Source organism: Dinoponera quadriceps, unplaced genomic scaffold (assembly GCF_001313825.1).
Source record: "Dinoponera quadriceps isolate SergipeBrazil2010 unplaced genomic scaffold, ASM131382v1 scaffold2167, whole genome shotgun sequence".
In the NCBI taxonomy this organism is placed as follows: domain Eukaryota; kingdom Metazoa; phylum Arthropoda; class Insecta; order Hymenoptera; family Formicidae; genus Dinoponera; species Dinoponera quadriceps.
Window position 1 is genome coordinate 1,915,791 of NW_014556702.1, and position 27,812 is coordinate 1,943,602.

General features: G+C 41.1%; 1 protein-coding gene across 5 annotated transcripts in view; it reads left to right on the forward strand.

Moving 5' to 3' along the window:
- LOC106747965 (calcium-transporting ATPase sarcoplasmic/endoplasmic reticulum type) overlaps window positions 1-27,812 on the forward strand; it is a 49,186-nt gene that overhangs the window by 11,184 nt on the left and 10,190 nt on the right. For 2 of the 5 annotated variants that reach the window (XM_014626029.1, XM_014626030.1), the window contains exons 3-13: window positions 16,604-16,621; window positions 20,949-21,031; window positions 21,915-22,301; window positions 23,587-24,074; window positions 24,217-25,222; window positions 25,549-25,769; window positions 25,839-25,974; window positions 26,047-26,199; window positions 26,304-26,437; window positions 26,524-26,641; window positions 27,081-27,281. In XM_014626029.1, the coding sequence (XP_014481515.1) occupies window positions 16,604-16,621; window positions 20,949-21,031; window positions 21,915-22,301; window positions 23,587-24,074; window positions 24,217-25,222; window positions 25,549-25,769; window positions 25,839-25,974; window positions 26,047-26,199; window positions 26,304-26,437; window positions 26,524-26,641; window positions 27,081-27,281 (2,945 nt within the window). Of the gene's footprint in view, window positions 1-16,603; window positions 16,622-20,948; window positions 21,032-21,914; window positions 22,302-23,586; window positions 24,075-24,216; window positions 25,223-25,548; window positions 25,770-25,838; window positions 25,975-26,046; window positions 26,200-26,303; window positions 26,438-26,523; window positions 26,642-27,080; window positions 27,351-27,812 lie in introns of those variants that run through there. The other 3 variants (XM_014626032.1, XM_014626034.1, XM_014626031.1) reach the window with 2 other exon arrangements.

Here is a 27,812-nt window from a genome sequence, read left to right on the forward strand (position 1 = left end):
GCACGTGTCTTGAGCATGTTTATTTTTGCATAACGCGCCGGCAGTTAGCGCCGGTCGAAATGCCGGACGTTCTCCCCGGTCTCATTTCGAGGAGCTCCGATAATAAATAATCGACATGACTTACGACCACCTAACGCGATATGCTTATCCGTCTCTCGGAGTTCCGTGTAAAAAGTAGGAAGTTTCTTTCTCTCTTTCTCTCTCTCTCGCGCGCAGTCCGAAGTAATAAAAATGCAATTGAAAGCGCAAAATGCTGCGTGTAAAACAAAACTGAATTAAATGTGAGGCATTACTGATATTTCTTTTTAATTTTAACCCCGACATTTTCTTTCTCTCTTTCACGAACGTCATCTCGTTCGTTTTCTTGTGTAGAAGAAAGATCGAGAAACAATGAAATTAAATTTATCTCTCAGATTTTTGTTCCTTCTTCTTTATTTTTAATTCAGCTGTCGATTAAGATATGTCGAATCTGTTATATTTTAAAAGAGACTTTATCCAAAGATCTTTGATCCAATTCAGAGTAATTTAAATTGATAAAACGATGAAGATATTGCATTTTTAATCAAAAAGTCTTATTTTCCGTAGCAAAACAGACTTTATTGCAAATTTCGTTCGGAAATAAAGCTCCCGGTCGTTTGCCTTTTGTTTCCCTTTTACTTGATTTCGTGAAAATGGTTAGAGATAAATAAAATCTGCGAATGGTTCCTTTGATGCAACGTGATAACTGCATCTATTACGGCCACACGCGTCCGTTGTCATTTTATCTGCTCTGGACGTCGTGAAAGTGCATCATCGCACACAAACGTGCGCGAACGCGACATCTGAACAGAATTTCGGAGCCCGTGCGTATTCACGGTAAACATTACGCGAGGGATTACGGCACAGCTACAAAATAGGCGAGTGTGTGGCGAAGTATCGTCTTTCGTTTACGAAAATAAAATACAGCGAGCAACAAGTCCGCCGGCGGGCCGAATCTTATAGTTAGACGTTATCTGGCGTGTTCCGTCGCTATTTTGACACTCCGCCGAAGCGCGCCCGCCGCGACGCGATTCCACGATTGTTTTAAATAACACGGGGTGTCCCGACATCACATAGCACTTTCTTTCAACTCATGAATTTTTCTCGGTTAGAATCCTGTCGGAAGCGCGATTTGTAAGCAATCGTAAATCGTCGGCTTTGAGAGACACAGAGAGGAAAGATTATTTCGACGATTTTCTTAGAATTAAAATTTTCTCCACTCGAGATCTCAAAACATACGATCATGTTTCGATTCTTCTTGCTGAAAGCTTGCAATTCGTAACGTAAAAATTGCCGATGTTCGATTTTTCACTTTCGCACATCATGTTTCGGCAAAGAAAAGAAAAATGCGATAATTCTGCCAACGAAAGAAATGCAGTTCTGAGACACCCAGTACATGCATTGATCATCGGAGTATAGGGTATAATCACGACGTTTATCTTCGCATGAGTGCGCGTCCTGCACAGATACTGCTTGACAATCAAACAACGACGATCATTTTCCGACTTGTTGCCAAGCATTTTCATACGTAGTGATCAACGCGATTGATTATCCGCTCGATTCCGGTCTTCGTTATCAACGTGTGTATCGACAACAAAATTTATATCCCCTTTTTATTGGTAATCGAATCCTGCCTAATATTAGTGATAATAAAAATCGTGCCTAACGATAACGTCAGTATTATCCGTCTTATTGCGCAGCCTGGCGAAGGACGCTATAAAATTTTACGAGCGTTATCGTTCACTCTTTTCGATTCCACCGTTTCGTTCACTTGTTCGAAATTTACTATGTATTATTTCATTAACGAGTCTCCAAAGTCGTATTTGAAAACTATGTCCATCCAAGAATATCGAGTCACCTGTAATTTTTGATAAATTAGATATATGAAATTAAGTTTTAGAAGAATTACAACATCGGTTGAAAATTAGTGAAAAATTCTTCGATGAAAGATGAATAATAAAGATATGAAGATATGTATAAAGACATGAGATATTCTATGTAGCGCATCATGTCGTTTAAATTTGTAGTTAATAATGCTCTTGATTAATAAAGTTATAAATATGCCCAGAGTTAGAATGACGTATTTAGCATATATTCAGTGAACAATTTTAAATGTATTAACAAATTTAATACGTTTAAAGATATAAAGTGTTTTCGCGTTCTAGTTTGGACAATTAGTCGGGCAAGAAACTGGAAAAGTAATAGAATAGAGAATGTAACACTGTGAGGTCCAAATCGAACCGGTAATGTGAACAGGCCACTGTTGCGAGTTTGATGGATAGTGTAACTCAATTGCATGTGGCCGTGTGTTGCATCTGACAGGGCTTGCATGCAATCGCCTGATGGACGACATTAATTGCGTTAAAGAGAACAAAAAATGTAATCTAATTTAGGGCAAACTCGTTTCGTGAGGCGAAATAGATCCGCTCTCTGACTGGGTATTTTGACGTGTCAGTTTGATGACGCATTAAATACAGATTTTCGAAAACTGAAGCCTTTAGAAAACTTTTTTTTTTTTTAAGCAAAAGAGAGTGTCTTCATTAGTAATCTTCGTTATTAAAAGTAAAAGTAGCATAACTTTGGCTACGATATTTTGTGTTAATCTGAGTCGAAGAGAAATACAAACGTTGATCAAAGAATAGAAAAGGTCTGAGGAATATATTTAGAGAATGTACATATGTGGAGGAGAAGATCTGGAAAGTTTTGTGCTAATTTTAGAATCGCAGGAGATTTAAAAAGATCACGGATTAAAGATGAAATTACCAGATCTGTGGGTCGAAGATACGTTTACACAGGCGTCACGCAGGAAATTCTCCCGACATCTGCCGCGAGATAACGCTGTTTTTCGTGAAGACTTTTGTTTTGCCTATGTAATGTGCCGTCGTGATTTTCGTCGGATAAGAATAATAAGCCTAGGCGAACTCGACGTGTATTATGATATGTGAGTGCGATTGCGTAACTGATGTGCCATCCGAATTATGTAGTGAACTCCGTATTTATAGATGTTAATGCATCACTTATCTTCCGATATTGGTTGAAACTTTCCGTCATTATATAATGTCAACATAACGTCACGTGAAAAACGAGATACGTGAAAAATTTATTGTTGACGAATATATATATATATATATATATATATATATATATATATATATCAAATCGTTCGGTACATTCAAGCATTAATTAATACGATTATAAATCTTTCACGTTCGATTATTTATCGAGAACGCGACACGTGTTGACTGAGACGAGCCGTTAACGTCAATTCTTTTCTGAGCACTTTTCGCAGAAATATTAATCTACAAGCGAATGCGAAGGAAAGAAGTTAGGAGTGCACGATACTGTTATCATATTATTAATATACACATAGTGCCGTGCGTTATCTGTCAGAAACCATTTCTTTGTGTACCGTAGCTAATATTCCACCGCCTCGAGATAATTACAGTACCGGAGCTACACACTCCCCGACTTATCAACCGACGATCTCAATTAATGATTAATATGCCGTTACAATGTGCTACCTATAAATTCGAAACAGTCGGTCTTTATACGCTTCGCGCGCGTCTTTCCTCTTTGTTCTTTGGAGGCTTTTTTTTTTGACCGATCGCGTATAAAAGTATCCTCGTTGAAATTCATTGAAATTTTAGAGATCGTTATCTCTTCCTTTCTCTCTCCCTCTGTTGACCGATGCAATTATGAATACGTTCGGAAAATTACTAAATCGATACTGCACGCTATCTCGAGATTTTAATCGCTTCGGTGTATTTTTATTCGCTCGTCGAAGTATAACAACGGGTTGAGCATAGGTCAGGCTTAAACCCCCTCGCGCCGCGACGGAAACTTGCGCGCGATCGGTGGGATCGGCTCTCCGAAGTGAGAATTATCGTTATCTATGTGCCGTGCATGATCTCCAATCCTCATCTTCGGAAACTCAATGACGTCAATTCGTATCGAGTTATGATTTGCCTCGCGGAAAAAAAGCGCGAGCGACGACTCTGGCGATATCGTTGCGCGTGATAATTCGGTGTGCCTTTATCACTAAACATGTATATCGCCTTCGAGTGTTTCGCCACCGTTCGAAGGTAAACAACGAATTCGCGATGGTTACACAGCTACGATTCCTCTAACTCGCTTTTATCAAGGAGTTTCGCTCCGAGACAAAGAGAGAAATTGAGAACTCCTCGACGAATACTGCACATGCTATGGCGATAATTGTCGACGATAAATGTCGCGCCCACATAAATCTGCATTACATCAACAGACCCGGGGAAGCTCCCCTGTTTCTTGAGACCGGGAAAACTCGGCCGTTACGCGGTCATCCGCGTCGTATAAATACCAAGGGTGAATTTCCGATTGTAAAATGTTAGTCGATTGTTGATGCATGACGGTAGTTTTCAACTGTGTGAACTAGTGCTAATGTTCGTTTCCAGCACGACGCGTGTGTTACGATATTTATTATTATAATATGGTATATCGATATCATATTTATTAATATAGTATATTGATATATATTTTTATGCGTAAGTTTTTCTACTGCTAAGTAACTTCCGACTCATAATTTCCAACCTTTGAGTGGAGATTGTTTATTGCCAATGTTTGACGTTCTCGACTCCATTTCGAGATTTTTTACCGGTTGCAAGGTGAAAAATAATTACTCACCACAAATATAAGTATCAGCTGATTATCAGGCTGATTTGTTTAAAAGTATAATTTACGATATAACAAGCAATTATTTTGTTGTTAGTCAATGCTTATTACGATAATCGCGCTATTATCGTGAATTAATGGGTTTTGACGCACCATCAGCTGTGCAAACAACGAAGAAGTTTAGTCCTTGTGTTAGATTTACGCGTGTGAATTGAATTGTCGCCGAGCATAACGTACCGAGCAGTTACACTTTGATGATCTATCGCAAGCGCTTCATTCACATGCTTTTGATGAATACAGATTCCGCGAGATACGTCAGCGAGAAAAGAAAAAGAGAAACAGAGAGGAAGAGAGAGAGAGAGTTGCGCGATTTTTATCTTTTCGGGTCAAGGATTAATTGCCGATTTAGCAGTAACGCGTGCACGTAATTGAAGACAAATTAACGTATAAATATCGTTCACGTGCGCGCGAATATTTTAAAATAAAGAGAGAGAGGGAGAGATGAGATAAATCACACGCGCAAACAAATAGATAACACATATATGGATTTAAACGAACGCAGATAAATTAATGATAAATTAATTGATAATTCTGCGAAATATATTTTACAATAGATAATATAGGAGATCATTCTGTTTCGATGACGCGCGATGAATAGCGGGAAAAAGAGTGACGACTGACGTTGTCCGATTGAGAAACTCCGCTGCTCGGAATCTTTATCCTGTTTACCTGTAATCCGCTTCGCGGCGAGGATATTCCTCGCGCGTTCGTCTTTGTACAGTGATAATTGCGCTCTTCAACATCCGGGCCTTTTGTTTCGCGTAGCGTACTGCGAGTCGCACGCGGAAGACAACTGACGTGGACAAGTTTCAGCGTAAGCAACTACGTCAGAGCAACCACGTCGTTGGCCGATTCATTATTAATGTGCTGACTCTACGAGGAAAGGTTTTTACTAGTACTTACCTGCGCTCACGCGATCATGTACGAAAGATGTCTTGCGACAAATGCAAAGAATGACGTTAAACAAAGTTGTTAAACTCTGCGGGCGTATATATTCCTCGACCGATCGTAAATCGAATTCTTACAAAGGAAAATCCTGTTCAATTCTTGCAAACTCGCGTTTCGCTAAAAGTTCGACGCTCTAATCGAAAGTGATTTAATATGTCATTGTATTCATTTGACTTCCATTGCTCATAGAATATTTTCTTTGTTTTCTCTCTCTCTTTCCTTCTCTTTCGTACCGTTAAAAAGATGTCAAAGTCAATGATGAACTTGATAAGTGTCGATATCGTAGAAGCGATTCTCAAAATGTTATATTATATAAACAGTAGCACGATTATATTCTTTTTATATTTCTCATACATATAGATTTGATGTAGATGTAAGTACGAGATGAATGTGAATGCGACGCGAATGCGACGAATATGCGCTATTTTGTTTTACCATATTTAACGGAAAATCGGACCAAGCTATCTTTAAGCGTTTTCTAGATTTTCAAAGTTTTCATATTTTTTTCTCAACTTTGATATGTATTTTGAGAACAAAGCACTTTGAGACATGTGTTTATAGAGTATTTTCTTCATAAAATAAGCCAAGAAATACTCCTTTAATTTTTTGCACTTATTTAGGAGTCATCCTATATATATAAATTTTTCCGCAAACTTTTCATAGCTTTTTAAGCCTCTAAATATCATTGAAAAAATATAAAAATGTTCTTTGAAATTTTCCTGGTTGAGATATTGACACATTCGGTATGTACAGGTTCAAGATTTCTGTATCGGGCAAATATTTACGCTAAAGATGTCACTTCAAGATTTTTAATAATTTTTTAATTAATAATATACTGAACAATGTTCCAATTTATTTTCGCACGTATTTTCACTATGTAAAAATATTTATAATTCTGTGCAACCAATAAGACGTAAACATTGCAGAAAAAATTCAGTACTCTATCGATAAAGTTTCCAGGTGTGGCATTCCCTTAAATTCACTGACAATGTATCTAACGTGCTATTATTTCGCATCTAAATTCATTGTAGTGTGTCTCAACTTTTCGTCTTAATCTTTCCTAACTCTCGAGAACTCTCTCTCCCTCTCGCTCTTATCGCGCCACTCAAATTCGCATCTTTTGAGTTCTAATCCGCGCCTCTTGACGTTACTACGCAGGCAGGTGTTAAAAATTTCAATGAATCATTATTACAAGAATTGTGCGCATGCGTGTGTGCGAGAAAAGTTATATAATGTGTCTCTTAAAAGCCAATTTTAGATCACACAAAGAGTCGCCTCGTCGAGCCTTAGTTGAGCTACGTAAATAGCCGCGAGCGACAGGCTGCAAAAATCGCTCGACGCTTAATAAATCGCTTAATAAATCGCACATGTGTGGTGAAATTGCATTAAGAGTTGACGCGGCTGAGTGAGGTTAATTCATTTTAAGGTCGCTCTTTAAAGTCGCGGCGTGCCGTGATATTTAGCGCACTTGCGAACGCACTCGTATGGCCGTTTCGGTATTGCTACGCGCTATCGTCCATTCAATTAATTTATTCGATCGATGTTCGGACTCCGCCGCGTGAAATGTTATCGTCCAATTATTATTGCTCAACGTGGCGATACCTTCCTCTTGCTATTATGTCATTCCTCCGCGATGTGATTTCTCGCCTCGCGTGACACGCGCCGCTCGAGTGTAACGACGTCCTCCTTAGACTTAAGATTCAATTATAGAGCTAATTAACCTTTAACATTAAAACTGACAGAACACCGAAATCCCGGAACACGCGGCACGCAGGCGTTTCGACGCGTTGCCTTGAGGTATTTTCGTGATTTTGAACGAGAACGCACACGTTTATGCGCGAATCTAAATTTCGAGTTTCTATAAAAATTCAGGATGACGATGCTAACAAATCCAATTTATGCGCAGCTGTGTATAATAAAATACATGCACGGAAAAAAAGAAGAATTAGCTCTCACAACTAAAAACTAAAAACTAGCTCACGCAGCTAAAAACTAGTTATCCATGTAATACAACTGCAATTTAGTTACCAGACCTAGTTTTTAATTGTGGGAGCTAATTCTTATGACTATAGTCATACACAGCTACTGACTATAGTCGTATATCGAAAAAAATTAGTTTTCAAACTAAAAACTAAGTCTCGTGATTAAAAAAAATTAGCTAAATTAAATAATTAAATTGTATTTAGATTATACAGACAGTTTTTAGCTGCGAAAGCTAATTCTTTTTTCCATGAGACGCGCGCTTCTGTTTAGCTATTTTCACGCGACAGTAGCTGTGAGGAAAGGAAGTTTAAATTGTCGTGTATAGGCGTAAAGGGCTTAACATATAATTACGTTTTGCCACAAGGATAAACGTGTCTTAAATAACGAACGAGCCGCTGACTAAAAGTTCCAGCGGGAACTAGCGAACGCCGTAAAGTTTACTCCGGTCTCGTCGAGCGTTATCACCGAGTACTTCGACCAATCGATATGAGAAACTGTACGGACAGTAGAAAAGTTTCATTCTTACGTTTCTAACGAGAGAAATATGACCGTGCGCAGTCTAGAAAATCTTATTGGCGTTGAAACGCGTAGATAAACATCGGACCCGGTAAGGAATCCGATTACACAAAATTCTTTTACATCTTATAATTTATCGCGCGCACTGTGACGTCTTTGAGATAAACTTTCCCTCTGTTGTTTTATAATCTCTAGACAAAGGCACGCTTGATTAATGGGCTTATAATCCATTTCTTTCAATGCATCGCTCTTTTGAAATTTCGCTTCTCGAGATAGTCGTCGTAGGCAGGATGCCTTGCGCGAAGCGCAAAAATGTTTCCTTTTCCTCAATGCTAAGTTCAATATTTATTTCAGCTTATTTACGCAACGTCACACACAAATCGTTCTAAGAATATTCTTATTTTCTCTCGTACGCGAACGCCTCTTTCTAAAAGAAACCATGCGTCACGCCTTCCACATCGGGAATAACGAGATAATAAATAAGAGTTTCCTTCATATTGTGAGATATCATTTTTTAAGTACGCGGTTTATTTACGATACATCATACGGGCATCGTAAACGTTAATTGTGGTTTTCTTGCTCGTTTATGTCCGAAGTTCGTGAAGAATTCCTGCCCAAATTGTAGCCACGAGATGAATTTAACGAGACGTTAAGATCGAGAGCGGCTGAGTGAAATGTAATTGCGAGTTTTTCGCATAATATAAGTGGCCGGGTGGAGAGTATAGTCAAACAATGTTGCTTTATCTCCCGTGCGCTCGAGCACCGTTGTACGACACGGGGATAATAATCGCATGACGTTAACGTGTGCGTTAACGTTGCTTGCTCACGCGTGGACTGACGTTTCATCTATCACCAGCGCGGCTGCAGATTAGTTCTCACGGGTGACCTTAGGCGAGGGAAACGCATCGCGCGCATATATTCCACACCGCGGAATTTATCTTCCATCTCCGTGTTTGACTTCCATTTGTCAACTATATTACACTCGATATCGGAATTAAGTTCCATATATCACGTACATGCGACAGATAGGGATCCAAGGATGAAGCATGTTGCATTCTTAGTACGAGTAAATTGTGCTATCTATTCGTTGCGCCATTAATATAACACCACCGTTCGAGCTGCGAGAACTTGAAGTCGCTGGTAAAGTGTCATTTTCCCAATGCAATTCCGCGAAAAACTCATGAAAATTTTATGTTGTTTTTGAAATGACTTTTCTCCCAAAATAGGAAATTTAAATACACATAGTGAGGCAATAACTATTATTATCGTATTTTCGAAAAATAAAAATATTTTAGTTAAAATTAAAATCAAGAAAATTAAGGAAGACAAACTCCGAATTGGTTTTTCAATCAGGAATAAATGTAAAATCAGACCACTAAGAACAAAGCACGGATGTTATAGTGCCATATAGTATTAATATTTTTCTTGTGGCAGGATAAAATTATTCAGCGTGTAACGCACGTGCTGAGTGTTCTTCAGCCAATCGTACGCAATGGGTCAATCTTCCACGCTTAAACCGATCCTTGAATTCCAGTAATGTTATTAAAATGCATTCCAATGAAAAAACCATTTTTCCCTAACGTTGTTATTAGAACTATTATTAGAAAGCGATTTTTAATTTCACTAATTATGTTGCGAATACATAGAAATTACGTTGCTTAGAAAATCTTTTATTAACGACTAGTTGAAGGTGAAAAGAGTTTATACTTACGAAAGGATCAAAGTGATGACCGTTGATATCAATGCAATTTCCGTCAGATAAATTTTTCTCCTGCTCTCATAATTCGAAGATATAGCCAAGGTAGCTATTGCCTTACCTTATATAATAAGTATATTTTAACGTGGAAGTGGAATACACAATTTTCACACATATGTATGATACATCTACTCCAATCCCGCGCACTAACATTTCTTTCTCCGAATCGAGTTCGTTTATCATCGCTCCAAAATAATGCGTTTTCGTGGGTTATCCAATATCTCCGGATCCGCCGAAAACACGTGTGTGCGAAGGATCGTAGTCGGAACTTATTTACCACTTCGTAATACACGCGAATCGGCCCGACGTAAGTTCGCGGGCTAAAGTTAGCACGTGTACGGTGCAGGCGGCGTCGTTCAATGCACGACGGCGGATTTGTTTGTCGCACGGCGTATCGGCTTTGTGCGGCCGTTCACTGTCGCGTGATAAATTCGTAGCCGTGACGCTCTCGCACGGCGGGAAAACTCGCTCTTTCCACACTTTTTCCCGCCTGTCCTCGATCGTGTCCGACGCGAGCCACATTTGCTTCCGTACGGCGTACCGGCGACGCCGCCGCCGTCGTTCTCTCTCTCTCTCTCTCTCTCTTTCTCGTGTCCGTGCGTAAAACACGATCGATGCCACTCGCTGCCGACGAGATCGCGGGGTGCACTCAGAAGGGTGCCTGCGATATTTCGATACTGTTCGATACTGTTCGAAGCTCCGATACTTCCTAACCGATATTGATTACCCGCCACGTTAATTTCTTTACCTTTGATCTTAGTTAAGTGTCGACGCCTAAGGTGAGAACCTAAGGTGATTCTATAAAAATGGTACTTTAGCATCGGTAAATTTTTTTTATCAATAACGTCGTTAATAGGTATTATTCAGATGTGGACATTAAAATTTCAAACAAGTTTGATGAACACCATGATACATAGCAATAAAATATTAAGACAAACAAGCTCCAAAATGGTTTTCAACCACAAATCAATGTAATAGACCATTAAGAACATAGCTCGGGTGTTATAATGTTAATTAGAATATTGATATTGTCAGTATTAATATTATTTGTGAGAAGATAAAATTGTTTAGCGTGTAACGCACGTGCTGAGCGTTTTTCAGTCAATCGTACGCGGCAAACGTACGCACATAAGCAATGATATTTTATTATTACCGAAAATAAGATGTTAATACTGGATATATGGAGAAAATATTTTAGTAAAAATTACTATAAAACTTTTCTACTCTGATTAAACTATGACTGAAATTATTATGTGTGTTATAGTCTTTAGTGATGTACATGTTTATGTCTTAATTATGACCCAGCATTACAAAATTTTATAATTATCTACAAAATCAAAATTTCATAATTTACTACAATATTTTTCCGTGTATTTCGTCAAAAATATTTATTAAAATCGATTTATATTAAACAGATTGAATATACTGCCATTGCAATAAAAATTATGCTGCAATTTTAAGCAAATATATAAATAAATCGTAAAATCGATTACGAAGCAATCGTAAGAATTTGAATTATAATTTTACATAAACCTTTCTGTACCGTTCACCATTACACACCCATAGTTACGATTACTGATTAAAGGTAGAGTCCTAGATGCTGCAAAATATTTCCGTGTAACATAGACCAATAAGAATTGATCTTTAAGTGTTCTAACGTATTTGTAGCTTCAAGTGAATCTTTACTTAATGAGCTGTCACTTAAAAGTTGCGAGTTAAAGGAGAAGTTGCAAGGTTGAACAATATCTCATTTGAAATGTAACCTATGTATGTATGTAGTTTCTAAAAAGTAGATTATGTAGTCAGAATGTAACCTATGTATGTATGTAGTTTCTAAAAAGTAGATTATGTAGTCAGTAATATTGAAATAATTTTATATGTTTCCTATATTACCTCTATTATATTCTCTCTTAATTAAACATCCAACATATAATATATCGATGTTTCGATTCATTATGTTAATAATGACTGAAAATGTTGGTAAAATTCACAAACCGTAACTTTATTAACAGCTTCTTGCCAGCTGTAAGAATTATGATTTACATAAAATTTAAATATCTACGATTTAAATCATAGATATTTATGCGAATGATTGTGCGATATGGAATACGTATAAGGCATAGAATTGCAGAATTACTTATAAGTTCTTACGAGTCTTACGAGAACAAGTTACAAGTCTTACAATTCTGTTTAGAATCGCAGCATGAATCTTTGATCTTACATTTGTTTTTAGCATATTTAATCAGCTGATCGATTCTTCATTTATACTTGAATCCATTAAAACTAATGTTTCTCTTAGACCTTTGAAGCAGTATTCTCTATTCTACGTTACACGAACTTTATATACTGCGAGCTCTCACATTGGCAGATTGTGCATGATATCAAACTAGTTCTTCAACTATGTGATATTTTTCACAGATTACTGACAACTTTTAAATCCGTTAATTCCTTAATTTCGTTGTGCGTGCAAATTTATATATGTATCATGAGTTTATGTATTTTTCACTTTATAACTATTTTTTTTTTTGCTTAATTCAAATTTATACATCGCTAATATATGTAATAATGTTACGTTATTCATGTTTGTCATCTACAATCCTTGTATTATCCCAAAGTTATGAAATATTTATTACTTAGGACATTATTTGTAAAAATGTGGCGATATTGCATAATGGGTTGAAGAGAAACGGGGCGATAATGTGGCCCTCAATTAAAATAAATTTAAAGTATTGGTTTTGTTTAAAGTAACACAGAGTATTTTGTTACAAAATTATATATGTATTCAAAATAAACTTAGAAAGAGTAACAATGAATATAATTATGAATTTTTAATGTAGATATTGACTTACTTGTCAGAAGATACAATCTGTTAAAAGAACAACGGTATAATAAACAGAAGTGCAGCAATGAACTGTAGATTAGAATCGATTTATCAAATATAACAACTTCGATATAAAAACCTCGAAAAAGAGGTTGTGTTATTAGCATCCTTAGAAGGTCACATTAGCAAAATGACATTAGTAAATGACACGCTACTGTTTAACTTTGCATAATTCAAAATGTGTATAGCGAAATAGAATGTTAAATAACGAACAAATATTCAAGTGTACATATGTTAGCATGATAATACGCCCAAGTTTAACAAGAATAAGGAAATATGTATAATTAAATGCTAAAATATGCCTTGAAAATGTTACGAAATGCTCAAAAGTAAAAATGCGTTATAACAAATATATATTAGCATATTAGCGTCATTACGTAACGACGAGTTACTGAATAAATTATTTTATAAATAATCACTAGAATACACCACCTAATGGTGGAGAAATTAAAGGACCATAACACTATTTTCTTTTCTATTATTATCATTATTATTATTATTAAAAAAAATAATTTTGCATGTAATCATGGTGCCGCTAAACTGGAGAGACACTAATTTTTCTTTCTGACATAACGCATATCATCGATAATTCTTTTCTTTTCTGTCCAGTATAAATATTAATCTGGCGCAGCGTTTGCGTGCGAAATTAGCGAGTTCGCCTTGCGCCGCAAATCGACGTGAAATTGAAGCCATTATTCACGCGACAAACGCTTTCGCGCCTGCCTTTGTGCGACTTGCAGAATTACAGGCAGCCTTTCAGAATCCGCTGATGTGCGTTTCACGGGAAGCGACGTGTCTCTCTGTTGCGCACGTCAATCGCGCACGACAGCTATTCACGGAAAATCTATGCGGATCCAGTATACAAATCAATGAGTCCCACGTGTCTCTGTTTTTTCTCACGTGTCATTACGCACGTATCACAAATGCTCGCGTCGACAGACAGCGTTTTCCCGACGAGCGCGAGAGAGAGATATTTTCCCGCATTCGCTCTCGATTCTTCTCGCGAGGAGTCTCGCGTTTATCTTTTGCTTCTTTCTCTTTTTTTTTTAAGAATATATTTTCTCCTGCAATGAAATTTTGATGCAAGTTTGATTGCCGGCATATTTAATTTCTTCGAAAATAAAAACATCCCTAGGGGAAAACAAGATGCGCGCTTAATGAGATTTTCTCAACCGGAAAAAAGTTCTCCCCGGGAAAAATTCGCGTCGATCGTGGAATTTGGAAAAGCTGTGAAGTCGAGGGAGCAGAATCGCAGGGATACACATTATTAGCCTGGGGAGCACCATATATGTATACCCTTGATTATTTCAGTCTCCACGTTCTTCCGGTTTTATTAGGCAGCGAGACGCTCGTCTTACGAGAGGATCCATATTTCCACGTTGCGTACGTGTAAATATTTATATGGCGGGTCTGTTAAAACTCGCGGATACACTCGCAGATACACTCGCGGGCACGCACGCGCGCATACCGAATCTTGAGATGGTAATGAACGCTCGACGGAGAGTAATCGACCTCGTTGTGTAACCCTGGGTCGGACATAAAATTGGAGATAAACTGAGGCAAAATATAGGTGCGATCCTTCAGCTGAAGTCGCGTGACTCACGTCGAACACGGGACGTGTGATGCATTTTGTCTTGGAAAATCGTACACCTTCGCGCAATCCGCGATTCTCCCATTTACATACAAAGATTGCGTAATCATCAACGCGACGTAAAGCTACGATGAGAAAAAAGTGCTATCCTTTAAGCAATATTTTTTTAATCCAAGCAAAATGGTTACTCTAATATTCCTTGGCAAATATTTACAAGAAGAAGAAATATTATTGAATATATAGGTGCTAAAAAATTAGACTGAATAGACAATACAGATAAATCAAATTCCTCCATTCATATTCGGCTATCTCGCCGCAATTACATTGGTTTATGACGTCATAGACGAGAAATGAAATACAGTAAGTTTCTTGCGTCATGTAGCTTCATTTTATAGTTTTTCCTGAAAAATATGTGATAAATTGCATGTCAAAACTTACTATATATCGCTTATGATAACATCATAAACCAACATAATTGCGACGAAATAGCCGAGTCTTAATGGAGGATTTGATTTTTCTATATAGTTTACTCATGCCGTATAATATTAAAATAAAACGTCGTAGGGTAAAATAGTATTTAACCCTTTTAGTGCCGGGAGCCGATATATCGGCCCGCACCTTGTAGCGCTTTACTATTCGCATTGCGAGAGATCTCTATCAAAATAAATTTAAAATACGTTATAAATAGTCTAATTTCATTACGAGAGAATTAAAATAAATAATTTTTAAATATTGCTTTTCGTTTGGTTTTTATGAGCCTTTTACCAAATCCTAGTAAAATCGGCCGGTTATCTTCGCATAAGCACCTCTTTTTCGCCCGGCACTAAAAGGGTTAAGAAATGTTTATTTTGAAATCCTCTATTTCCCCTCAAAACTTGTCGATTTAATTTTTTAACATTCTGTATACAGTGTGATATTCCCTTCGTACAAATAGATATTTATTTGTACGTGTTAAAATAATTGTGTATTATAATTACAATATTGAGAATATTAAATTAGATTAGAATTTATTTTTAGAAAATATTTATTGTACAGGAAATCTAGATTTAAAACCACTAGATTTCTCCAATGGAAAAGAATTCTAGTAAATACTCTCTTAAATTTAGAACTATTTTATATTCAATAATTCATTTACAAATTAAGATATTACTTTGAACAAATATTTACTACAAGCTGTTAAAATATACTTAGATCAATAAAAATATTACTTGATTTATGAGAGACACCGGAAAACAGGCAATTTACTTGATTCTACCACTTTTCCTGCGTACTTTGCATTCTCAATATAGTTATATCTAATTATAGATATTATAGAAATATAGATATATCTAATTGCTGATAAGGGAATTTAATCTTCCGTTACTTTACGATCGGAGAAAATTAATTTGCGACCTGATAATTCATAAAATAAAAGATAAAAGGCGATTGGTTTGAAATAATATGTAACTACGTGGCGCATTTTTGTAATCGATACACTCGTCTGTTGACGTATGTAGAAATTGCAAGAGCGAGATTCGATAATATCGAGTAGGTTTCTGCAAATTCAATCGGTGCTCGCGCGCGCGCGCGTCTGGCGTTCTATGGCGCACCACCACGATGTGCCGCCTGCTGTATGAACCTTTCGGAGATTTAACGCTTCACTGACTGTCACCTGCACGTTCCGCCCAACCAGAGTACACCCATTTTGCACGCCAAATTCGTTTTCGCGGTTTCCTCTAATTTGTCCGCGTCATGGAAATTATGGGATTCGGGATTCCCGACATCTCCGTGTAATTTGAAGTGGGACACCTTAAAGCGGATCCGTCAAAACGCGCTCGAACACCTCTTGCATTGGATTCGCATCAGACAAACCATTCCTACGCGTACATTAGAAACGATTCAGTTTGACGTTTAACGATTGGCGAATTTTTTTCAAAGTACTGTGTAAACAATCATTTGCACGATCGTTCGTGAATGTCGTAAAGCGTTTAAAAAACGCGCTACCTATAATTAGTCATTGAAAAAGTGTTTTTTCTCTTCAACTGCTGCCTGAAGTGCTGTATCACGGAACGTATTTTATGATAATACTCGCTGACTGGCGTCATTTTCCGACTTAATTTCTTACGAACGTGTGTATCCTTTATCACCATCACGATTTTCTCGTTATTCATTTTTATAATGGACATGGTCGTGTTCTAACGAATCCTCCTTTTCTCTGTTGCAGAATTGCCAGCTGAGGAGGGTGAGTACCGACATACCGCTGTTGTCGCCGTAGCGTGACGTAGAGAGAGAGAGAGAGAGAGAGAGCAGGTAAGGTCGCGACAAATTGGCGTACTTGGCGGTGGCAAGTCTGCTCCCGATGGAGCGCGGCAACCTCGCAAACTGGAAACTCAACTTTTCCCTATTTACCATTCGCTCTCATATCGTGCCGTAAACTGCTGATTTGCGTGCGAAGTCTCGAGTTTTTCAATTTACGAGTTGCCGAAACTCACTTCGCCCGGCGCTAGTCGACGAGCTCGCGTCTCTCGCGGAGAAGCGAAGACTAGGCGCCATGCGAAAGCATCGCTATCAAAGTAGGCCAGCCAGGCAGTTCCTGGAGCTCCATAAGCCGCCGAGCATTAACGTCGCACGCGCTACGTTATTACGTGCACTCGCGAACGCTCGTACGTGGATACACATGTGAGTGCGATGTGCCGGCCCGATCTCGTCGCTGCCCGCATAAAAGCAAGAGCGCCAGTGTTGTCATCGCGGTTTCGGGGTGCCCTGCTAACGAGATCAGGGGCCTCCATCAATCGAGAGGCCGATAAATTTGCGGGAGGAGCACGAGAAAATGCAACGGGAAAGTAGGATGTAATAATACGGAGAAATTCTTAATTCGAGGGAAAGGTATTCTCTTACGAAAGAAAGAGACGAATAAGAGTCAGAAAGCCGGTATAAAGGCAAGCAATTTGATATTGAAGCGAATATTGACTAGCTAGAAAGAATAAACACCACCAGTTTATGCAAACGTTTCGATCTCTATTATTCGAGCTCGTTTCAACGCAAATTACAAAATTTCCCAAATTTGTGTGCTTATTATATATTAAAAACAACACGCGCATATTAATAAGATTAGCTGACAATCATAAAGAGAGATCCTTCGTATTTACAAAGGTGCTCTCGTTTAAAATCGTTTTCGCTGAACTTTTTACCGGCCGAAGATTTCTCGGGTCCGCGTTTCCTCGTCGTCTCTCTCTTTCCCCGTTTTTTCTACTCGGGAACAATTTCGCCCGGTAATAGAGCGACCGAACAGAGACGAATAGTGGGAAGAAGGGCGCTCGGCTCGAGCTTTTGAATGTAATACCGCGAGATAATGGGCAACGACTGCGGAAACAAATAGCGCGTCATCGTAGCTCCCCGTTGTTCGCGATTAAGCCCGTAGAACTCGGAGGTGCGGGCCCACTCATTTCTCCGTTCGCGACAAGACGCCACTGCGGGGCCGCCGGTACGTCGCCTTCGACTCGGCCGTAATTGCGTCGGCATTGCACCCGGTGCACTCGACCCGCGTGGAGGCTCGCACTATCTTCGCTCGCTCGCGCCGACCTTCGGCGACGGATCGACCCACCGCAGTTACCGCTCTCACTATTGCCCGTCGGCGTTATTATCGCTCGGAGCGACGCGAGGCTGTCGTGTGCAAATGCGAAAAAAAAAAAGGAGGAAGCGGAAAGTGAATTCAGCGCACGTGGTTCCGCCGTGCGGAGCGACTGTTGGCGCGCGTTTCCTCCGCAGATGCAGACCGATCCCGCAGATCGAGCCGCGAGAGCCTAATTAGATTAAGTCACCGCGAAATTGGGTTAAGAGTCTGCGAGTTAACGCGGCAAGATCGATCGTCGGTTTGACTGACGCTCAATCTATATCGTGTTACAGCCGCGTCATCGCTCTACATGTACACACCGTGCACCGGCGAATGATATCGCGGGGATATTAAATTGACCCCATTACTTGTTATTAAAACGCACCTGTTACGTGAGACGTGGTAGATTTCACCGATCGGTAAACTAATGACCCTTCCGCGGAGTGTGTATTCCCGCGACCTTATCGAAGACGGCGAGATAAGATAGGCGAAGGCGTCATTGAATTAATAGCGATTCGCGAACGCAGTAGTAATACTCAAGTTGCGACGAGATTTCGTCGCAGGCTTTCCGCGGTAATATAGAAATCAGGTTTTTGAGAGGTGCTCTCTCTCTCTCTCTCTCTCTCTCTCTTTGCCCCTTTTAGTCTTTTCCATTTATTTATCGAGCGCGTAACGATCTTTTGCGAAAGACGAACGCGATTTTCCCGATGAGAACTCGAGAGAAATAGATAGAGAGAGAGGGAGAGAGAGAGAGAGAGAGAGAGAGAGATTCATTTCCGAATTTATTCACAAACGAACAGAGAGCAGTAGACTTTCTCATAGCGACGGGAAATTGCGTTTGTCTGCGCCTGATGATCCTCCTCTCTCTTTTCCTCCCCCCCCCCCTCTCTATCCCTCTCTCCTTCACTCTTTTTTTCTTTCTCGTCGTGATTAGCATTCAGAAGACTCGGCCGCCAGGAATATGGCATTGAGCCGATGGAGCATGCGGAATATTCTCGATAAACCCCGCGGTGCTGCTCGGCGAGATAGTATAAGAGCACAAATTTCATATATGTTGGAGGTCGAAATAGCCAACGAGCATGCAAGTTCGCGAAATATTCTCATTACGGAAATCCCGAGAGAGGATTTCTCTTCCTGGAAAGATCCGCGCCGCTCCAATTATCCCGCCGTTATTCCCGCGTTTTATTCAATACGACGAAATCTTGGCGCACGTCGACGGCGGCGGGCGATAAAGGTCGTATTAATGAGATGCCTATCATAAATTAATCGCGTGGCCGGTTACAAACGCGTAACAACCGCCTGTAACCGCCATCGCTCTATCCGTCGTACATACGTCTACCCGTGCCTCTACGTGCACACCCATACTCTATCGACCGATTGACAACACCTATTGTGACACGTTGAATCCGGTAATGAAGCATCTGCTATATGCACGCAGGTACGAGGGAGGGAGGGAGAGAGGGATGTATTCGACTATATGATGATGTGGTACGTTACACCACGATATTAATTTCCGAGTCGCGGCGGAATGTGAACCACCGCGGTATTACGCGTGCGATTTACGCAATGAAGACACGCGTGCGCCACATATTCGTGTTACCGACGAAACTCGCACGCGACGATAAATCGCAAAGAAGAAAGGGCCGGTCTTAACACGTACGCGAGAGGAAAATGGATTATGTATTAATATCGCGTGGAAGTTATATGTATCGCCGCTCTTCTCGTCTCGGTAAAAGAGGAAAGACGCGAGGAGGAAACTATATCACGGAGCGGTAAAGGGAAGAGAAGCGGGAGAAGAGTAGAGAAGACGGAAGGGGAGAGAGAGAGAGAGAGAGAGAGAGAGAGAGAGAGCCGTACTCTCGTAATTGCCGGGCAATCGGATTTTCGCTCGTCTCTGGCCGCTCCGCTGTAAATTACAATTAATGAAATCGTCAACCGTGGAGCAATGACGTGACGTCAATCGCGTGCAGGCAAAAGGCGCTCGTCGTCAAGGACGACCAGGGCTTGTGCCCCTAATTAATATCTACTGCTATTACTTCCTGACGGCATACGCTGAATTTTCTTTCGGCGCGTTAGTTAATCGCTGACGCTACAAAAGTGCGCCTAAACGCAAAAGAGTGCCCACCAGCTCGCGAAAACGTGCCTTCCCTGTAACGCTGAATTAAATCGTGAGCGTGCTCGCGTGTATATATGCGCGCGTGCCCCTGTGTGTATGTGTGTGTCGCGTCACGAAACACACGTGTTGCTTTGGATTAAAATAGAACTTACGGGCACGGCGAATAAAATATTATATTGCGAGCACGCTTGTGGTTTACTTAATTTCTGCTTTCTCATTCGGGCAACGCGCGTCTTTCTTCCTTCTTTGCTCTTTTTCTGCCGCTTACGTTGAATATACTGAACGCGTTAAACGTCCCGTGAAATTGTTACGAAAGATCAGAAAATTGCTGGATTCGGCAACTTGCCCGTCGCAGTGACTTCGCGTGATTCTCCTTCGAGGAAAATGTTTTTCTTCGCGCGTGCGAAATCGTGTCGATGAAATGTACCGTTCGCGAACGTGCTGTCATGTATAACATGCGATGTAGCTGGAATGCGTAACAATGAGGTATTGTTTTCAATTGCATAGATTATACGGTGGTCTATGCATTAAAAATAGTAGATTGCTTCCTTCGAATGCTGAAGAGAGGAGACTGCACTCCGTAAACGCTGATATATAATTTTACGTGATAATTCTGCATCTCTCATCATTCCCACGTAAATTTACCGCCAATTTGTCGCAGGAATTCTTCTCGAGTTGCGAGACAGAATACCGAATTGAGGTCTTTCTTCGTGAAAAAAAAATGCTGAATATATCTGATTTAATATCTAATCATATCTAATTATATATGATTATATATATTATAATAAAGTCATATTTAATTATCTAGTATCTAATTTAGTTTATAATTTCCGCTTACAGGAAAATCCATCTGGCAACTCGTCCTGGAACAGTTCGATGACCTCCTAGTTAAGATTCTTCTATTAGCCGCTATTATTTCTTTTGTAAGTATAAGACGCGACAGAACGTTGCTAAAGGAGAAAACGAGTACATCCCTAAGATTCGCACATTAATTTATATAAAAAATCAGACTTTATTGTCGTACAATTATCGAGGTCATATCGTCTTCTGTAAAAATATGCATGAATAATGTAATAACGCGAAGTGACTTGGAGGATATTCTTTTTCCTAGTCGAATTTTCCGGTGCATGCCGCTCCGCTAAAAGCGCTGTAATTATATGTTTACGGGGGTTCAAGGGTAAATGAGGCTAAATATATCTTCCACGAGAAGTGAAAAAATAGCATATTGATCTCAAGTAGCCATGGTGATCTGATTTTCTTCCAGCGCATAAGAGAAATGTATAACATTCATTCTCTGGGGTTCGATCTATCAATTGCAAAAGTAAACAAGAGCTCGTGAATCATTACGCATCGTCGGGCATCATGTGTGAACGTGTCAATCAAGCTCGCGTATATAATCGGCTTCATGATAGTTCGAATAAAAAAAACCTTGACAAAAAGGGAACAAAACGGTTGCTCTTTGAAAAAGGTCTTCCTATTTTCTCATCGTACATTTTAGACGAGATTTTCTCAAATTCATCGCTGGACTCTGCTAACGATATTTAAGATCGACTGCTGACGTTTCTTCGATGATGCCTGGAAATTAAATTAACTTTCTCCGGAAATCTCATTTGTTATCTGTCTGAAAAAAAAGCGGCGATATAAGCTCCGCAGAGTTCGCGAAAGTTTCGGGGTTCGTTCGTTCTCTTCACGACATCTCCCTCCTGAGGAACAAAGGACTGCTCAAAAATTTCCAGACTCCCTCTTTCTTTTTTCTACCAACTTTCCTATTCGAGTCACGCTGATCGATTATCCGCCCCTGGCCAGGTATTAGCCTTATTTGAAGAGCACGAGGATGCATTCACGGCCTTCGTTGAGCCCTTCGTCATCCTGCTCATCCTTATCGCCAATGCCGTGGTCGGCGTCTGGCAGGAACGGAACGCCGAGTCCGCGATTGAGGCGCTCAAGGAGTACGAACCCGAAATGGGTAAGGTCGTACGAGGGGACAAGTCCGGCGTCCAGAGGATCCGGGCCAAAGAGATCGTGCCCGGTGACGTCGTAGAGATATCGGTCGGCGACAAAATCCCGGCTGATATCCGCCTGTCCAAGATCTTCTCGACCACCCTCAGGATCGACCAGTCTATCCTGACTGGTGAATCGGTGTCCGTAATCAAGCACACCGACCCTATTCCCGACCCGCGCGCTGTCAATCAGGTTCGTAGAACTATATATTTATATAAATAATAATCTCCGCCATATACCCGTCCATTTCTCAAGTCTCAACAGTGTAATATATGAGATCAAAATTGTAACCGAGAGAATTTTGCAACAAAAGCTCGGAAGCTCGAGCGATGTAATAATGGAAACATAATTTTGAAGAGCAATGTAAGCGATTTAAGTTTCTTTGGAAAAAGATATTTTAAAACGCAAATTATTATTTTTTTTCTATAATAATATATATTTTGTAAATATATCATGAATATCTCATATATTTATGCAACACACTGTGTTATTAGAGGCTGTGGGATTGTATTATTAGATATGTAAATTAATTCGACGCCTTTGTTACTAAACATCAAGATTTATTTATCAATAGAAGGTGTACTATTTTAATTATCGAAATAATTTCCGTTATTTCCTATGAATTTATGCTATTCATCGGGCAGCTGTCGAATTCCATCGCGATTGAAACTCGGCAATTTTTAATCGATTAAGATAAATTTTTGAACGACCTCAGTTGTTTTAATATGTGTCAATAAAATAATAGGTATGTTCGTGTTGTTTGCATTTTTCGCACTTTTTGTACTTAGAACGGACGCGTATTCGCTAGAAGCAAGAGGGGATCGAGTGCGAAAAGTATAAGCAACACGAACAAACCAAATATTGCAACGACCGAGTTTGACCGAGTTTGATCGAGTTTGATCGAGTTTGATCGAGACAGGTAAAAATCTGAAAGGATAAAGTCTGAAGAATAAGCCGGATGCAGTATAACTTCTCAGTCTGTATTAAAAATAGCGTCTTTTATTCCTTTTGCTACGTGAGGTCGAACGTTGTAGTGAAGGTCTTCTCGAAATCGCCGATATCATCGTTTACAAGTTATATGACTCATTATGTCTTTGCCGAGAGCCGAACAAAATCACTTTTACGGTTTCAGCAACATTACTTTGCAGTTGAATATAAAACGAATGTAATGCCAAATATGCACTTTATCAATAGCAAGCAATACAGATCATTACTGTTATCTGAGGTTTTATTATTGATCATTTCACGATGTTTCACTTTGGTATTTTATACACCCAGAGAGCAAAATCGCAATTAAGCAGAAAAACATTTTAGATTTGAAATATTCATAGAAGTGAGTAGTAAAATCAAAGGCACCAAATTAATTTACACACCTAATAAAAGTCTAAAAAAATTTTTCTTACGTTACACTCATATCAAACTCTTTAAGATATTTTCTGCAAGCTCTCATTTGGCAACATTATTTTTTTTTTTTTAGGATAAGAAGAACATCTTGTTTTCTGGTACCAACGTCGCCGCCGGCAAAGCCCGCGGTATCGTCATCGGAACCGGCCTGAACACGGCCATCGGTAAGATCCGTACAGAGATGTCGGAGACCGAGGAGATCAAGACGCCGTTGCAGCAAAAGTTGGACGAGTTCGGCGAGCAGCTGTCGAAGGTGATTTCCGTGATCTGCGTGGCCGTGTGGGCCATCAACATCGGCCACTTCAACGACCCGGCCCACGGTGGATCCTGGATCAAGGGTGCTATCTACTACTTCAAGATTGCCGTCGCTCTCGCCGTAGCGGCCATCCCCGAGGGTCTGCCCGCTGTAATTACGACTTGTTTGGCCTTGGGCACCAGGCGTATGGCTAAGAAGAACGCCATTGTGCGATCCTTGCCGTCTGTCGAGACTCTGGGTTGCACGTCCGTCATCTGCTCAGACAAGACCGGCACTTTGACGACCAATCAGATGTCCGTTAGCCGGTAAGACGATTGAGCGAGAGGGATTGGTTAACACGTAGTTGTCGATTTTGCTTATCGATTTCGACAAATTTGACAAGCGAAAATAGTTTCTTCTCTTCCGTTTAGACTAACTAAATTCTCACGTAAATTTCAACGTTTGCAGAATGTTCATCTTCGAGAAGGTCGAGGGTAACGACAGCAGCTTCCACGAGTTCGAGATCACTGGTTCGACCTACGAGCCCATCGGTGAGACCTTCCTGAGGGGACAAAAGATCAAGGGACAAGACTTTGAGACGCTGCACGAACTCAGTACGATCTGCATCATGTGTAACGACTCGGCGATCGACTTCAACGAGTTCAAGCAGGCGTTCGAGAAAGTCGGCGAAGCCACCGAGACCGCCCTGATCGTCCTCGCCGAGAAGATCAACCCGTACGGCGTCCCGAAGAGTGGTCTGGACCGCCGTGCCGGCGCTATCGTGGTCAGGCAAGATATGGAGACCAAGTGGAAGAAGGAATTCACGCTTGAGTTCTCCCGCGATCGCAAGTCCATGTCGTCGTACTGCGTGCCGCTCAAGCCGTCGAAACTGGGAACCGGGCCGAAGCTGTTTGTCAAGGGTGCACCGGAAGGTGTGCTAGACAGATGCACGCACTGCCGCGTCGGTGGCCAGAAAGTGCCGCTCACGTCGACCCTGAAGAACCGCATCTTGGACTTGACCAGGCAATACGGAACCGGTAGGGACACGCTGCGCTGCCTCGCGCTCGCCACCGCCGACCACCCGATGAAGCCCGACGACATGGATCTGGGCGACTCCACCAAATTCTACACCTACGAGAAGGATCTCACGTTCGTCGGCGTGGTAGGCATGTTGGATCCGCCTCGCAAGGAAGTGTTGGACTCGATCGCGAGGTGCCGTGCCGCCGGTATTCGTGTAATCGTCATCACTGGCGACAACAAAGCCACCGCCGAGGCTATCTGCCGACGTATCGGAGTGTTCGGTGAAGACGAGGACACCACCGGCAAGTCGTACTCCGGACGCGAATTCGACGACCTCTCGACGTCGGAACAGAAGTCCGCCTGCGCCAGGGCTCGTCTCTTCTCCCGTGTAGAGCCGGCTCACAAGTCCAAGATCGTAGAGTACTTGCAGAGCATGAACGAGATCTCGGCTATGGTGAGTGTTGAAATTGTTCTACGACGGTCACTCGATATATAAGTAAAGAGACAAACGGTTGTAGTTTTATAACAGTTTATTCGATCAATGTAACAATTTACCTACTTTTTCACAGTTATATACTTGTCCCATCGCTCCGGTAGCTTTTTTATTCCAGCAGTAAAGAAATTTGTATCCTGACGTTTCAACGAGATTCGCATATTTTTCTTCACATCTTCGTCATCGTCAAACTTATAAATGAGTGGCTTCAGTCTTTCAATCTCTCGACCGTTCGGTCAATTCCTTTATCGTCCGAAAATATTTGCTCTACGGTTTGCACTTTATAGACCGGCGACGGTGTGAATGACGCTCCCGCGTTGAAGAAAGCCGAAATTGGTATCGCCATGGGCTCCGGCACTGCGGTCGCGAAGTCGGCTTCGGAGATGGTGTTGGCGGACGATAACTTCTCCTCCATCGTAGCCGCCGTTGAAGAAGGCCGTGCCATCTACAACAACATGAAGCAGTTCATCCGTTATCTCATTTCTTCCAACATTGGCGAGGTCGTCAGGTATTTACGTGACATAACGAGGAGACTTACGTCGAGCATTCGCCTACATTGACGCCTTTTACTTCGCAGTATATTCTTGACCGCCGCCCTTGGTCTTCCCGAAGCTCTGATCCCGGTACAACTTCTGTGGGTCAACCTGGTCACTGATGGTCTTCCAGCCACCGCTCTCGGCTTCAACCCGCCCGATCTGGACATCATGAGCAAGGTGAGACATCGGCCATGAAAGAAATAAACACGTCGTCAGATGTGAAGTCTCAACTATCGTGCGTCTTTACAGCCTCCCCGCAAAGCTGACGAATCTCTGATTTCTGGATGGCTATTTTTCCGCTACATGGCTATCGGTGGATACGTAGGCGCTGCCACCGTCGGCTCGGCTGCCTGGTGGTTCATGTACAGTCCAAATGGACCCCAAATGAACTACTACCAAGTGGTAAGTTCGTTCACCGCTCGCATTCGGGGCTACTTCAGCCGAATCGCTGAGACAAGAATTTTTCCGACTTAATCGATTGTCGATTATTCGCATGAACCTCGCAGACTCATCACTTAGCGTGTATTGGCGGTGGAGAAGAGTTCAAGGGTGTCAACTGCAAGATCTTCGCGGACCCTCACCCCATGACGATGGCTCTCTCTGTGTTGGTCACTATTGAAATGTTAAATGCCATGAACAGGTGAGAGGAGGATTCCCGACGTGTCCCATGCATTCGAATTGACTTTCCGCGCTTGTGATACGACAAAATCTGCATTTTCCACACAGTTTGTCCGAGAATCAGTCGCTCATCTCCATGCCGCCTTGGTCTAACATGTGGCTCATCGCCTCCATGGCCCTTTCTTTCACACTCCACTTCGTCATCCTGTACGTCGATGTTCTTTCGGTAAGTGTGCGCGTCTGCTCGCGTCGGAAATTCAGCAGCGAACGATCTGACAGCCACCGGTAGTAGTTTAACCGTTCGAGTGCCGCGCAATGCGAATCGCTCAGCTCGAATTCCCTGTCGAAAAGTGCCGCAACATCGACCTATGAGGTTCAACTGAATTGTTCGCTTGAATTCTGCCGCAGCGCGTCATCGGCGTTGCTGTTTGAAAAACTTTCGATAAACTAACATTTTTGCTCTCGTAATCTTTGCAGCAATTCTTTTTGTTTTATATATAAAAAGAAACGAATGAACAAGCACATAATCTGCACGTTCTCTTCAAGAACGCAGCTCGGCACTTTTTTCAATCGGATTTCTGCGATGACAAGTGGCACTCAAAGCGCGAAAGAGCGTCACGCGGAAGCTTTATGGGACGTGAGCACCTTTAACCTTTCTGTTTCAGTCCGTATTCCAAGTGACCCCGCTAACGGGTGAAGAATGGGTTACCGTTATGAAGTTCTCCATTCCAGTGGTACTTCTCGACGAAACCTTGAAGTTCATTGCCAGAAAGATCACAGACGGTGAGAATCCAATTTACACCGTGCATTGGATCGTTCTAATGTGGGCTGTGTTCTTTGAACTGTTGTATATCTGTCCCATATAGAACGTCCGTGAGATAATATTGTTAGTCTAGCAGACGATGTTTTTTTCCTATGGAAAAGCATCCGCGACTAAATCCTTGGACTTGCAATTTGCATTTAACCGAAGCTCTTCCCTCCGTGACGCGGGAAGGCGCGAGATAAGTTATTAACAGAGAGTGCGTTCAAGTGAGATTTTAACCACAGTTTGACTGTTGTGCATGGTGTTAGTACGACCATACGAAAAGAAAAGAAAAAAAAGAAAGAAAGAATACGCCCACCAAGGCCCACCATGCCCGCATCATACACACCGTACCCCCCCCCCTCCCCCTCTGACGTCGCTCAACGATCACGAGTTTCGACTGGCATCGAGTGATCTAAGAGAGACCCCCGTCGTAATCAAAGATTGTGATCGTTAAATTATTTTCTACGAGTGCCTTTTGAACATTGAATTTCCTCTGCAACAAACACGGAACTTGTTCATAGATGTTCTTTCCGATATATAGATATGTTCGATGGCTCCCCCAATCCGCTCCCTCCCATGCACTTATTTATAC